We start from the raw sequence: 13,699 nt of genomic DNA, 5'->3' as shown, positions 1-13,699 counted from the left end.
ACATGAGTGCATGCATTTGTCAAAACCCACAGAACTACACACAACAAAGAATGGTTTTACTGCATGCAAACTTTTAAAAAGCCAGGAAGAGAGGCCAGGCGCAGTGGTTCATGCCTGTAATCCCAGCACTTTGAGAGGCCAAGGTGGGTGGATTGCTTGAGCTCAGGAGTTTAAGACCAGCCTGGGCAATATGGTGAAACCCCGTCTCTGTCCCCTCAAAAGTACAAAAAATTAGACGGGTGTGGTGGCATGTGGCTGTAGTCCCAGCTACCCGGGAGGCTGAAGTGGGAGGATTATTTGAGCCCGGGAGGTGGAGGTTGCACTGAGCTGAGATTGCACCACTGCACGCCATCCTGGGTGACAGAGCAAGACCTTGCCTCAAAAAAGAAAAAAAAAATCCAGGATGTTGGGGTGGAATAAAGGCTGTGGACAAATGAATCTAACTGTATTATAGAGTAAGACATAATCTCACTGAAGGGGGTGGGGAAGAAAGGTGCTGACCTGTAACTTTAAGAAAACAGTGCTTTGTCTAGATACTGTAAGGCTAAAGACAGAAACAGCTGTACACAAACACTGAACTCTATTTGGTAAATCTGTTTTTCATAGGGAAACATATTTACATATAAGGAGAGCCAAGTTTCTCAATGTCAGAAAAAGTAGTTATAAACAGGCAAGGGGGTATAATCCCAGCACTTTGGGAGGCCAAGACAGTCGGATCACCTGAGGTCAGGAGTTTGAAACCAGCCTGGCCAACATGGCGAAACCCCGTCTCTACTAAAAATACAAAAAAATTGGCCAGGTACAGTGGTGGGCGCCTGTAATCCCAGCTACTCGGGAGGCTGAGGCAGAAGAATTGCTTGAACCTGGGAGGCAGAGGTTGCAATGAGCCGAGATCGCGCCATTGCACTCCAGCCTGGGTGACAGAGTGAGACTCTATCTCAAAAAAAAAAAAGAAAAAAAAAGAAAAAAAAAGGCAAGTGGGGTTGGGGATAGGAAGGATGGGAAGGAAGGCTAGAATGAACTCTGTGATGTTAGACTAGAGATATCAGAGAGCTCAATCTTTTTTTTGAGATGGAGTTTCACTCTGTCATCCGGGCTAGAGTGCAGTGGTATGATCTCAGCTCACTGCAACCTCTGCCTTCCGGGTTCAAGGGATTCTCCTGCCTCTGCCTCCCTAGTAGCTGGGATTACAGGTGCGCACAACCAGGCCCGGCTAATTTTTTGTATTTTAGTAGAGACAGGGTTTCACCATGTTGGTCAGGTGGTCTTGAACTCCTGACCTCAGGTGATCCACCCGCCTGAGCCTCCCAAAGTGCTGGCATTACAGGCATGAGCCACCACGCCCAGCCCCCATGCTTATTTTAATACATATGTATATATAGAGATAGATACAGAAATAAGATAGATATTTGTGTACATATGGGTTAGTATATATACATTTATTTCCTAGATCTTTCTGTTAAGAGTGCATAGAAGCAGTGACACTCAGTAGCAACAAGCACAACTAGTGTCCACATCTTGGTTTCTAAATACCATCCTCTGATAAAATCAACCAGGGCTCCTTAGAAACATGGCTGATTCTGGGGCTGCAGCAGGAAAAATATGAGTCTGAAGCAACTTATATTGCCAGAAGGTAAGGAGATGCTTTAAAAAAAAAGGGAGGACATGTCAAAAGGCCACAGGAGCCAATTTAAAAGAGCTCCCAATGGTGAAAGATGGCACAATTTGAGCAACAAAATAAATAGCAATAGAACTGGGTTATAACCCCAAAAATAAATATACAAAGTCCATACTAATATCAATGACTGAATGGATTAAAAAATGGGAGAGAGGGGACAATTAAATGTAGAAGAATTCCTTACAGAAGAGTTCCAATTAAACATAGAAGGGCTGAGAAGATAACAGAAAATGGCCATAAATTAACTGCAAGGCTTGTATAGGAGGTGCACAGTGGCAATGTTGTTCAGATTCTTAGCAGCATGTCCAGAATTCCACACTCTCAAGCAATCTGCTCGCTCTTCCTTCCTTCTATTCTCCCACAAGTCCATAAATGATGATATGGGAGACTCAGCATGAAAAAGATAACTATACTATTTAACTGTTGTTATGGGATAAATTGTGGGTGAACTAGGCGCTGTAAGTACAATGGAGACATTTTAAAAGCTGTGTATATCAGTAAGGAAGACAGCTACAGCATGTATGACCTCCTAGAAGTTACCCTGTGTCTTAGAGCATAATCAGGGTTTTTTTTTTTTTTTGAGACTGAGTCTTGCTCTGTCACCCAGGCTGGAGTGCAGTTCATGGAGAGCACGATCTTGGCTCACTATAACCTCCGCCTCCCAGGTTTAAGCTATTCGCCTGCTTCAGCCTCCCAAGTAGCTAGGACTACAGGCATGCAACATGCCTAGCTAATTTTTGTATTTTGTATTTTTAGTAGAGAAGAAGTTTCACCATGTTGGCCAGGCGAACTGCCAACCTCAGGTGATCCACCTGCCTTGGCCTCCCAAAGTGCTGGGATTACAGGCGTGAGCCACCAGGCCTGGCCATAATCAGCTTTTTCATGTGGGTCTAAGTGTCAAGCAAAGCTTATCTAACGTAACCTTTGAATGTCTTGGTCTTTATGTTACTCTAGTGACCTCAAGGGAAGGCCACATTTGTCTGAGGTGACTGTGATAATGAGTATCTCAAAGTTTGTTTATTCAAATTTCTTAGATAAAAGGACAGACCACTGGGTTTGTCATTTACTCTTGAGGATTTCAGAAGATTTTTAAAACCGCTTGTGTCTCGCAAGATAAGAAAAACTATAATTAGAATTTTTATTACTGCATGTTGATATTGTACTTTTGGAATTAGAATGCCAAGGGAGCTGAATGAATTGTCTGACTCTTAAAAATGCCTTCTCATGATAAAAAGCTGAAATTCTTGGTACTTAAATGTTCCAGGAATTTGACAGGTTACTATTTTGCTAATTCTGTTCCTTATTATTATTTTTTTTTTTAAGCGAAAGCAAGTTTATTAAGAAAGTCAAGGACTATGGCTGCTCCATAGGCAGAGCAGCCTGTTCCTTATTTTTATCTAGAAAATTCATTATACCTTAAGTAGAAATTAGAGTTCATAAAAACAGCTGTATCATCTTTGAACATAAAAAGAACAAGATATTTATCTGGCAGTACTTGGTAGTTAAGTGAGGGCATGGTTGGAAATACAAGTATATAATAAATGATCCAGGCCGGGCATGGTTCATGCCTATAATCCCAGCACTTTGGGAGGCTGAGGCGGGTGGATCACCTGAGGTCACGAGGTTGAGACCAGCTGGCCAACATGGTGAAACCCCGGCTCCACTAAAAATACAAAAATTAGCCAGACATGGTGGCACGTGCCTGTAATCCCAACTACTTGGGAGGCTGAGGCAGGAGGATTATTTGAACCTGGGAGGCGGAGGTTGCTGTGAGCTGAAATCGAGCCACTGCACTCCAGCCTGGGTGATAGAGCAAGACTCTGTCTCAAAAAAAATAAATAAAATAAAGGATCATTTCCACATCATAATGTTTATAGTACATGGAAGTTTATGGTAACAAAAATGTTCACTTAGGCAATACAGTTAAATAGAACATGGACTGGGAAGTCACACAAAATGGACTTAAATCCTGGCTCTTAAACTTGTTATCTGAATATAAGTCGGGCGTGGTGGCTCATGCCTATAATCCCAGCACTTCTGGGAGGCCAAGGCTGGCAGATCACTTAAGGTCAGGAGTTTGAGACCAGCCTGGCCAATATCATGAAACCCTGTCTCTATTAAAAATACAAAAATTAGGCTAGGCGTGGTGGCTCACGCCTGTAGTCCCAGCACTTTGAGAGGCCAAGGCAGGCAGAGCACGAGGTCAAGAAATCAAGACCATCCTGGCTAACACGGTGAAACCCCATCTCTACTAAAAATACAAAAATTAGCTGGGCGTGGTGGCACGCGCCTGTAGTCCCAGCTACTCGGGAGGCTGAGGCAGGAAAATCGCTTGAACCCGGGAGGTGGAGGTTGCAATGAGCTGAGATCGTGCCACTGCACTCCAGCCTGGGCAACAGAGTGAGACTCTGTCTCAAAAAAAAAAAACCCCAAAAAAACAACAAGAAGAAAAAATTAGCTGGGCATAGTGGCGCACACCTGTAGTCCCAGCTACTTGGGAGGCTGAGGCAGGAGAATCGCTTAAACCCAGGAGATGGAGGTTGAAGTGAGCCAAGGTTACACCACTGCACTCCAGCCTGGGTGACAGAGCGAGACCCTGTCTCAAAAAAAACAAAAACAAAGACAAAAAACAGAAAAAACGTATTATCTGAGTAGCTTGTTAAGTTGTTTCACCTTTCTGGGCCCCAGTTTTCTATAAAATGGGAATTAGTGAAATAATACATATAAGAGGCCCCAAACACAGTAAGCTCTCAGCAAAGCATAGCTATTAGCAGAATTTAAGAAAGTAAACGCTCAGTTAGGACTATATGTTTAATAATTTTAAAAGTTTTGTTATATCTTCTTGCTAGTAAAAGGACTCAGGTATTAACAAGTGTAGTTTTCTTATTTCTAAACCATATGACTTATGGAATTACAGGGTTATAAGGCCTGTTGAAGAGTCATCTAGGGAAGAGATTCCAGGGCCTACCCAGCCCTAATGAATCAAAATCTCTGGAGGATGAAGCCTAGGAATGTATCTTTTTCAAAAAATCTCATTTGATTCTGAAGACGACCCAAGTTTGGAAACCACTGAGGTGGTACATTTCTGGGCATGGGTGTGCTGAGCAAAACCATGGTTATGCCAAGAACTGTCCATTCTTGGAGGGTTATTGGGGTGGGGTGCTAAAGGAGAGGTTACACGTGAGATTGTTTGTGATGCTTTGTAAATTGCAAAGCACTACAAATGGAGGGTACTGTTATGCAAAGGAGAATAATCATGAACTGTTGGTGCTGGAGATTTTAGAAAATTGATGCTCAGAGTGGTTAATGTAGCTTGTTTCAAAGTTAGGCAGCAAAGCAGGCAAAATACATATGGTGTTATATAAGTGCCAAATGGGTGTCAGAGACACGAAATGTCATGAGAACTTGGGATGGGGGCTACTGTGGGCTGGGAATGTTACAAAAGACTTCTTGGGGAGATGCAAATGAGGAATTGGTCTTGAAGGATGATTAAGATTCATATTAGTAATACAAAGGATGGGGGAACTGAGCAAAGATATAGAGAGAAGAATGCACCAGGCAGGTTTGCGAAGGTGTGAGTTAGACCTGGTGGTAGGCTGGAGCACAAAATTCATGTGGAGGAGTGGTAGGGGAGAGAACTTGTGGAGGGCCCTAAATTCTAAACTAGGGAGTGGAGACTATCTTGGTAAGCAGAAGGGATCCAAAGAAGGTTTTTGAATAGTACATAAGTAGGTGGAAAGTGAGAGCATAAAAGCAGGGCCCTTGAATCCAAAGGGTCCATTGAGACAGGCTAAAAGCGGGAGGCCACTGTGGTGTTCTAGGCATTAGGCCATAAGGTCTGAAAAGTGGGAATGAAGAAAGCCAGACGGTGTAAGTCCCACAGGAGCAATGGACAGTTCTTGGAATATTTATGGGGATCAAAGGAGAAAGAGGAGGCAACCACCGTGAGCCTGAGGAACTGGAATTATGATGACACCATTGACAGAAGTGGGAGGCCAGGCTGGAGGAAAAAAAGGTTGGTTTGAGACAGATGGTGGCACTGTTAACAGTGCTCTGTAGGGAAACTTTGGACACAACTCACCTTCATGTCCTCAAAGTTTGTTATCCCCATTTGAGGGAGGTTTGAGCAGTTGACGTGAATGAGTTTTCGGCCACTGATGAAGTTTGTGATAAAACACTCCTGTCAATACAACAAGGACATCACTTAAAAAATGTACTGCAAATAGAAGGAAGAAAGGGAGGGAAGGGGGAGGAAGGGAAGAAGTCATGTTTGTTCTACCCTGAGAAAAAAATATTATTTTCTTTTGTTTTTTCTTTTTTAGAGACAGGGTCTCACTCTGTCATCCAGGCGGGAGTGCAGTGCCGCAGTCATAGCTCACTGCAGCCTTGAACTCCTGGACTCAAGCAGTCCTCCTGCACCAGCCTCCTGAGTAGCTTAAATTTACTTTCTATCCCAATAATGGCACAATTTTTCCATGTAAGCTCTTTATTAAATTTTACACTGCTCTTTAACTGTTTTTTTGGGCATGGTACAACCAGTGCTTCTTCATGTCTCAATTACATTTGCAAGTATAGTAGGTACAAAAGGTTTCAGATCTTGTATTGTTTTGTGGTAGCCTTAAACCTAGTTGGCATCAGTGAAACAAGAGGTTTACACTGTCTTTTTACTAAAACTAGTTTTGGTTAACTGGCTAACTTGAATTAATACACTTAAGTGCTCATGATACAGGTGACATATTTGGGGCAGACACTTTAAAAAGTAATAGCACAAGTTCAGAGCAAGGGAGCTGCCACTAAAACAACTTGACAAAGTACCAAAAAGCCTACCTTGAACAAAATCTACTTAAAAATACAGTTTTCTATGAAAGGAGGTCTAAGGCCGGGCACGGTGGCTCACGCCTGTAATCCCAGCACTTTGGGAGGCTGAGGCTGGCGGATCACGAGGTCAGGAGATGGAGACCATCCTGGCTAACACAGTGAAACCCCGTCTCTACTAAAAATACAAAAAATTAGCCAGGCATGGTGGCGGGCGCCTGTAGTCCCAGTCCCAGCTACTCAGGAGGTTGAGGCAGGAGAATGGCGTGAACCTGGGGAAGGTGGAGCTTGCAGTGAGCCGAGATCGTGTCACTGCACTCCAACCTTGGCAAGAGTGAGATTGTGTCTCAAAAAAAAAAAAAAAAAAAAAAAAAAAAGAAAGGAGGTCTATATACTCTTCTTGGTCTTTTATTCAAGGATTGCAGAGAAGTGTAATCACTGGAAGAGGAAAAACAAACCGATGTGACCCTCCCTTCCTCTCCCAAAATACAAATATACATCAGTGGCAAGGCCAAAATTAAAATCCAAGTTACCTCTACCACAGTCCAGGACTTTTTGATACTCCTTCCGGTAAAGAGGTAAGAGCTCAGGCCAGGTTAGAAGGAATAAGAAGTAGACGGATGACAGCATGTGATTTCAAAACATCTTATTTTTGTATACCTTGTATTGAGGGAAGCCTAGCTGGCTAATCCACTCTGCAACTTCCTCTGGATCCCAATTAAGATGCTCAAATTGTAACTCAGTCCCTTTTTCTGGCTGGGTTTTGTCATCTTCAGAGACCCGTTCCTTCAACTCTTGGGACAAATCTACAACTTCCTTTTCATGAACGAACTCACTTAATTCTGTCTGAGACTCTGACGGATCTGAGTATGAGCATTCTTCACTGACATTAAGCAATTTTTGGAGTGGTTGCAGAAACTCATCATGTGTACCAATTGATTCTTCACTTTCTCTGAGAGATCCTAATGCGTAATATTCTTTTCTAAATTCGTCACTTAGTGACAACTTTCCTCTTTTAGGCTCACGGTGCTCTAGCTCATCGTTTCTTACAGAATACTTAGACTTTATTGGTTCTGGCCTTTCTTCCTTGGAAAATTCTACATGTGTCTCTCTCGGTTTGGTTTCATCTGGTAACTCTAGAATTTTCTCCTCAGTTGGCTTTGTTTGTGTTTTCTCTTCAACTTGTGGGTTGATCTCCTGTGGTAGCACTGGACCAGTCTCCTCTGGTGGCTGTGGATTTTTTTCCTCATTTGACTTTCTTATCTCTTCTGGACTTTCTGGTTTCATCATTTCTGATTGTTCTAGAATTGTTTCCTCATTTGGTTTTCTTGATTCTTCCTCAGGAAACTCTAATTTGATCTCTTCTAGTGGCTCAGGAACGTTCTCATCAGTAGACTTTCTTGGCTTGTGGTCTGGAAAGTCTGGTTTAGTCTGCTCAGGTAGTTCTGTCCCTTTCTCCTCAGTTGCCTTTCTTTGCATCTCCTCTGGAACCTCTGGTTGAGTCTCTTCTGGAGGCTCTAGACCTGCCTCCTCACTAGACTTTCTTGGTTCCTTCTCCGGAAATTCCAGTCTAGCCTGCTCGGGTGGCTCTGTCCTTTTCTTCTCAGTTGACTCTCTTTGTGTCTCCTCTGGAATCTCTGGTTTGGTCATCTTTGGTGGCTGAAGATCTGTCTCTTCAAGTGATTCTCCTAGTTTCTCACTTGGAAAATCTGGTTTGGTCTGCTCTGGAGGCTCTAGACCTGTCTCTTCATGTTGCACTCTAAGTGATTCCTCTGGAACCCCCGGTTCAGTCTCCTCCTCTAGTAATTCTAAATTTATCTCTCTGACTGTGGCCCCCGAAACCTCAGACATGGTTTCCGTTGGTGGCACTGGATCTGGATCTGTTTCCATAGCTGACTCTAGGAACACATCCTCTGTAACATTTGGTTTAGCCTCCTCTGGTGGCTCTAGGTCTGACTCTTTATGCGTTTCATCCATAGGGGCCTCCAAATCTTTGAAAAACTCTCCCATCTCTCTGGATGTTTCCGACTTTACCTCTTGGTGTGTCCCTGGTTCAGTTTCGCTTGGTACGACTCTCTTGGACTCCTTGGCAATTCCTTCCTGGGACGTCCCGCCAGGTTTCAGCTGCACGTTCTTAGCACTCTCTGGCTCCCCCTCTTTGAAGTCCTCTTCCTCGGTCTCTGGCTGTGGCTCTTGGTAAATCTCTGCTGGTAGCTTCGAGTCTGCCTTTGCCATGGTGTCTGGTTCGGCATTTTCATACAATTTATGAAGTCCAGGCAGTTCAGGCCTCTCAGGCTCCGGCTCTCCATCTTCATCTGGGCCGGAATCATAATCCTCCGGGACTTCAGCCATTTGCAGCTTAGCAGACGCGCCGCGGCTTCCTAGCAACCCCAACTTCCGATAGCGTCTCTATGGATACCACGATTTCCGGCAGTGTCTTCCTGACTCTTCCCCAGGTTTTGTTTGTTCTTTCAAGCCCTGACTTTAAAAATCGTCTGTCAGAAGCACGCAGTAACCCTCCCTGCGGCCTCATCGCCAGTCTCAGCGGGCCAGAGCTCCTGTGGCCGCCCCTGGGTCAGCTAGCTTTTCAAGCGGCCGCCGCGCCGCTTCTTCCGGCCTGCAGGCTGCGCTCGGCTGTGCTCGGCGCTCGCTCGGCCTTCGGCTGTTTCCGGAGCCACGCGCGGCTGGCAGCGGAGAGCTCCGTGCGCGGGCTGCAGATGTCTGACCTGCAGGCGGCTGAGGGGCCGGGCTCCTGGAGCCCCACAGCCCGCCCAGGGTCGGCTGGCGGCGTCGGGGACTGCCAGGGAGTGGAGGGGAGCCAGGCGGCCGCCTCAGGTACGCAAGGCCCGGGCGCTGGCGGGTGGGTGCCGCCCGGCCTCAGGGCCCCGCACCACGGCGCGAGCCTCCGCCGCGCTCTGTCCTGGGCTTCCCCGCGGAGCGGACCCACCTCGGCAGCCCCTTCGCGCGCGGGGCCCCTTCCCCGCCGCTGCCACCACCCGGGCCCTGGGCTCGAGGTTATTTTCTACTCACTCCTGTTTCGAAATGCCTTGATTCCTGCCCCGCTTCCTTTCTGAGATCTGCCCAAATGGTAGTGACAGGGTGGCTCTGCCCCTGGTGCCTCTTCAGCTTCAGTTTCAGCTTCACCCGGGGTTCGGGTCCCACCTCCGTCTGCTAATCACATCTAGACTGCCGACCCGAACCCTACTGGCCTCGCCGCCCCCTGCTTCTGGCTCCCCACCCTATCCCCATCTCAGTCCCCTGCCCCAGCCTTACCACGCGCCTCTCGGCCCCCACCCGGGTTGGCAGCCTTGCCTTCCTCTGCCAGAAGCCCACCTCGCCCTAGCCTTCCTGCACATAGGCCCCCTGGCCTTGCTGCCATCCTCTCCATCGCTCAGAGTGGGAAAAATGAAAAGCAGAGTTGAAATAGGTAGTGTCTGGGGTCTTTTGCTTGAACACAGTAGCCAAAGCAAGAGCAGGAATTAAAAATTTGGCCTACCTCCCTCATTCTCAAGACCCTCATCCTCTTCTTGTCCAGGACGACGTCTCCATTTCTACTAACGCGAGTTCCTCTGTGTGTATTATTTCAGTGTCCGAAGACAAAAGAGTCCATCCATCACACTTTCTTCTTTCAGCCTCCTGAACGCCACACACGATGCAACTGAAAGGATGCTCTTTTGAAATACGAAAGGGTAGAGGGGAGAGAACTGGTCTTATTTAAGTAGCAAATATAAATTAATTTTCTAGGTCTGAAATTAAAATAGACACCATAAAGTATAATGGTTGAGGCACTACTGTGGAGCCAGGGTGCCTGGATTGGAGTCTGAAACCTCAGTTTCCTCATCTGTAAAATGTGATTACTAAAAATATCTGCCTCATAGGATTATTGTGAGGATTACTTGAGCTGCTTTGTCTAAGGCATTTGGTGTATAGCCCATGGTACACACTATACTCGTCTCAACCATTGTGACAGTAAGGTCTCTTTTTGTTCAGTTGAACTTCCTGTGCCGCCAGAGGTGTTCTTGGATGTATGGCTTCCAACATGGTGCCTTTTTCTGTCTTGTACTCCGATCCCAAGTATCTTCCCTCTCATAATGCTGCCTTATTCAAACACACACACAACTCACCCAGCTCTTTCCCATGACTTTATATTCTTTTACTTTAAAACACCTGACAAATTTTGCCTTTTTTTCTTACGAACTCTGCTTTGTATTAAATTAAAAATCGTTGGCATATATTTAACGTAGCAGTAGAAATTCTAAGCATAATGTCTAAAAGACTAAGCAAGTAAACACAGAAAGGTAAGTCTTGTAACACTTGTCCCTTGCATGCGCCAGTATTTACAAATTAAGCATGTTTTTACTTCCCCTTTAGGTTCTCATGTGTTTATGGCAAACATACCCACGCGTTTTAGATAGATGAGTGTGTTTTTTTTTCCTCCTGACATCTAATTCATTCCTGCATTCACTTCCTCCCAGGACATTGGTAGACATGCTTACTTTCCTTCCTCTTACCCTCAGAATGCAGGGTGATAGTTTTTTTTTTTTTTTTAAATGTCATGTAGGGGTTTATTATAGTAGCCCAGAGCAAGCTCTTCCTCTTGAGGTAGGATTTGTTGCTAATAAAATAATAGTAATGATAACCTACAGATATTGAATGCTTATTCTGTGCCAGAGGTGGAAAAAAATTTACTTATATTTTCTGATTTAGTCAGGTCAACAATCATTTTCTTCCCATTTTACAGAGGAACAAACTACAGCTGAGAAAGGTTAACTTACCTGTTCAAGTTAGCGCAAGTTTTTACTGTCTGGATGAAATTGTCATCTTGTTATGATGAAGCCTATAATTGTTTGTTTTTATTGGCCATGAATCAAGTATTGGTACTCGCAGACAGGTTATGGTCTTTGTCCTCAAGGTGTTTTCAGTTTGATGAGATGAGAGATCCATTTCAGGGAGAAACAATTAACAATTCAAAACATTATATAATTGGGCGTCTTTTATTACAATTCTTTATCTACTAAGAAACCTGCTTGGAGTTAGGAACGGAATCTCTCTTGCTTGTTTATTTATCTAGAGCCCTTGATGTTGTGTTTTAGAGGTTTTGCAAATATTTGCTGAGTTTGATGGTGAGAGAAAGTCTGAATGCAGAGATTTGGATGAGCATCTAATGAATGTGAAGAATTAGGGTTGAGATAACCAAGAATGTTCCTTGGGTTAGAGCAATGGTTCTCAACCAGGTACGATTTTGTATCCCCAGGGCATGGCAATGTTTGGAAACATTTTTACTCGTCACAACTGGTGGCAGCTATTGCTGACATCTAGTGAGGATAGGCTAGGGATGTTTGCTAAACATCGTGCAAGGCACAGGGCAATCCCCATAACAAGGAGGTATCTGGCTCCAGATGTCAGTGGTGCTGCTTTTGGGAACGCTGTGTTAGAGTTAAGCTGGGCTTCCAAAGCAGTGTGGAAATATTTTATTTGGCCTGGACCAGAGGCTTGGGCGTGAACCCCAAAAAACTGCTTTAAACTTGGAATTTGTTTGATTGGATCCTTCTGCCATCTTCCTCTAGAAAATGATACAATGAGTAAGCAATAGAGCTCTAAGAAAGAATGAAATTTAATGAGATTTCTCTCACCCTTTCAGAGAGAAAACAGCAGTAAGAAATGGAATTGGATATTCAGGTGTTCTGTTAGTCCATTTGGAATACCTGAGACCGAGTAATTTATAAGAAAAGAGTTTTAATTGGCTCATGGTATTGCAGGGTGTACAGGAAGTGTGGTGTTGGTATCTGTTTCTGGTGAGGGCCTCAAGAAGCTTAGAATCATACTGAAAGGGGGAGCAGGTATGTCACATGGCGAGAGTTGGGAGTGAGAGAGAGAGAGACGGGAGGAGGTCCCAGACTCTTTTAAACAACCATATCTCAGGTGAACTAACTGAGTGAGAACTCACTTATCATCAAGAGGATGATGCCAAATCATTCATGAGGGATTCATCTCCACGATCCAGTCACCTCCCACCAGACCTCACCTCTAACATTGGAAATCACATTTCAGCGTGAGATTTGGAGGGGACAAACATCCAAGCCATATCAGGTATTGTTGAGTTAAGGGTTTTGGTTTTTCGGTGTATCTTATTCCTTCAAAGCAGGAATGTGTCATTATCCAGAATAACCATAACTTGTTTTTTAAAAGTGTTCTCTGCAGAGAATACCTATTGAGTGTCTTCATGTTTGTTAGCTGAGGTTTTGGTGAAAAGGAAGGAAAGGATTTATGTTCTTATGAACTAAGCTCTCCAGTGGTCATGGTGTTCTTATTGTTTTATGCATTGTAATTGTTTTTAATAGTCTTTTATTTGAGGCACCTGGGTTCTTCAGTTCCCCAGAGGAGAGATAAATCATTCTTTAATTATGAAACTCTCTGAGGCATACTTGTTGCATCACTTAAAGGCAGGTTTTTTTGTTTTTGTTTTTGTTTTTTTAAGTTTAAAGGAAAATAAAACTCTATTGTGATGCTGAAGTCAGCAGTAGAACTTAGTTTGGTGTGTATGACCCCCAGAGCTATCAATACATTTAGATGTTGAGGATGGAAACAGGTCAGGTAAACTTGTTCATGGTTCTAAGGTAGAAGTTAGAATATTACAATAAGTTTTTTTGCAGTGATGAAAATATGTCATATCTGTCCCAGCTACTCAGGAGGCTGAGGCAGGAGAGTCACTTGAACCCAGGAGGCAGAGGTTGCAGTGAGCCGAGATTGCACCACTGCACTCCAGCCTGGGCGACAGAGGGAGACGCTGTCTCAAAAAAAAAAAAAAAAAAAAAAAAAAAATATATATATATATATATATATATATATATATATATATAATATCTGTGGCTATTTCAATGTGCATGAATTAAAATTCAAAATTTGGTGGCTACCATGTTGAATGGTAAGAATAATAGGGAGTCTATGACAAACAGCCTTGATGTTTTTTAGTTTTCTATTGTGGTTTTATGTCAAAATGTTAACATTTTGTCTGCCTGTGGCTTTCTTTTTCTTACAGTGGTTGTGTTTTTAGTGTCCAGATAGTCGATTAGTCAGATAGTTGATTATTCATGTCGTGATTCAGTCTAAACAGTATAACCAAAGGTGCACAATCTGAGTGACCTCTCAGGAGCATGTCCCACTCAAGGGCTGAAGAGAAATTGGATCACATGGTCACTAGATTTG

General features: G+C 44.0%; 2 protein-coding genes across 4 annotated transcripts in view; one reads left to right on the top strand and one right to left on the bottom strand.

Moving 5' to 3' along the window:
• SAMD15 (sterile alpha motif domain containing 15) overlaps positions 1-9,153 on the bottom strand; it is a 33,901-nt gene extending 24,748 nt beyond the window's left edge. The window contains exons 1-2 of one of the 2 annotated variants that reach the window (XM_003808869.6): positions 7,154-9,153; positions 5,760-5,858 (exon numbers count right to left, since the gene is read on the bottom strand). In XM_003808869.6, coding sequence (XP_003808917.2) covers positions 5,760-5,858; positions 7,154-8,845 — 1,791 coding nt within the window. In that variant the 5' untranslated portion in view covers positions 8,846-9,153. The remainder of the gene's footprint in view (positions 1-5,759; positions 5,859-7,153) is intronic. The other variant, XM_055097316.1, reaches the window with a different exon arrangement.
• The window catches only part of TMED8 (transmembrane p24 trafficking protein family member 8), a 42,353-nt gene continuing 37,558 nt past the window's right edge, over positions 8,905-13,699 (top strand). For both annotated transcript variants that reach the window (XM_003808866.5, XM_008960977.4), the window contains exon 1: positions 8,905-9,328. In XM_003808866.5, the coding sequence (XP_003808914.2) occupies positions 8,905-9,328 (424 nt within the window). The remainder of the gene's footprint in view (positions 9,329-13,699) is intronic.

The sequence above is a fragment of the Pan paniscus genome, chromosome 15 (genome assembly GCF_029289425.2).
Source record: "Pan paniscus chromosome 15, NHGRI_mPanPan1-v2.0_pri, whole genome shotgun sequence".
Lineage (NCBI taxonomy): Eukaryota > Metazoa > Chordata > Mammalia > Primates > Hominidae > Pan > Pan paniscus.
The sequence above is the reverse complement of the archived record's forward strand: the minus strand, read 5'-3'. Positions and strand labels throughout refer to the sequence as shown.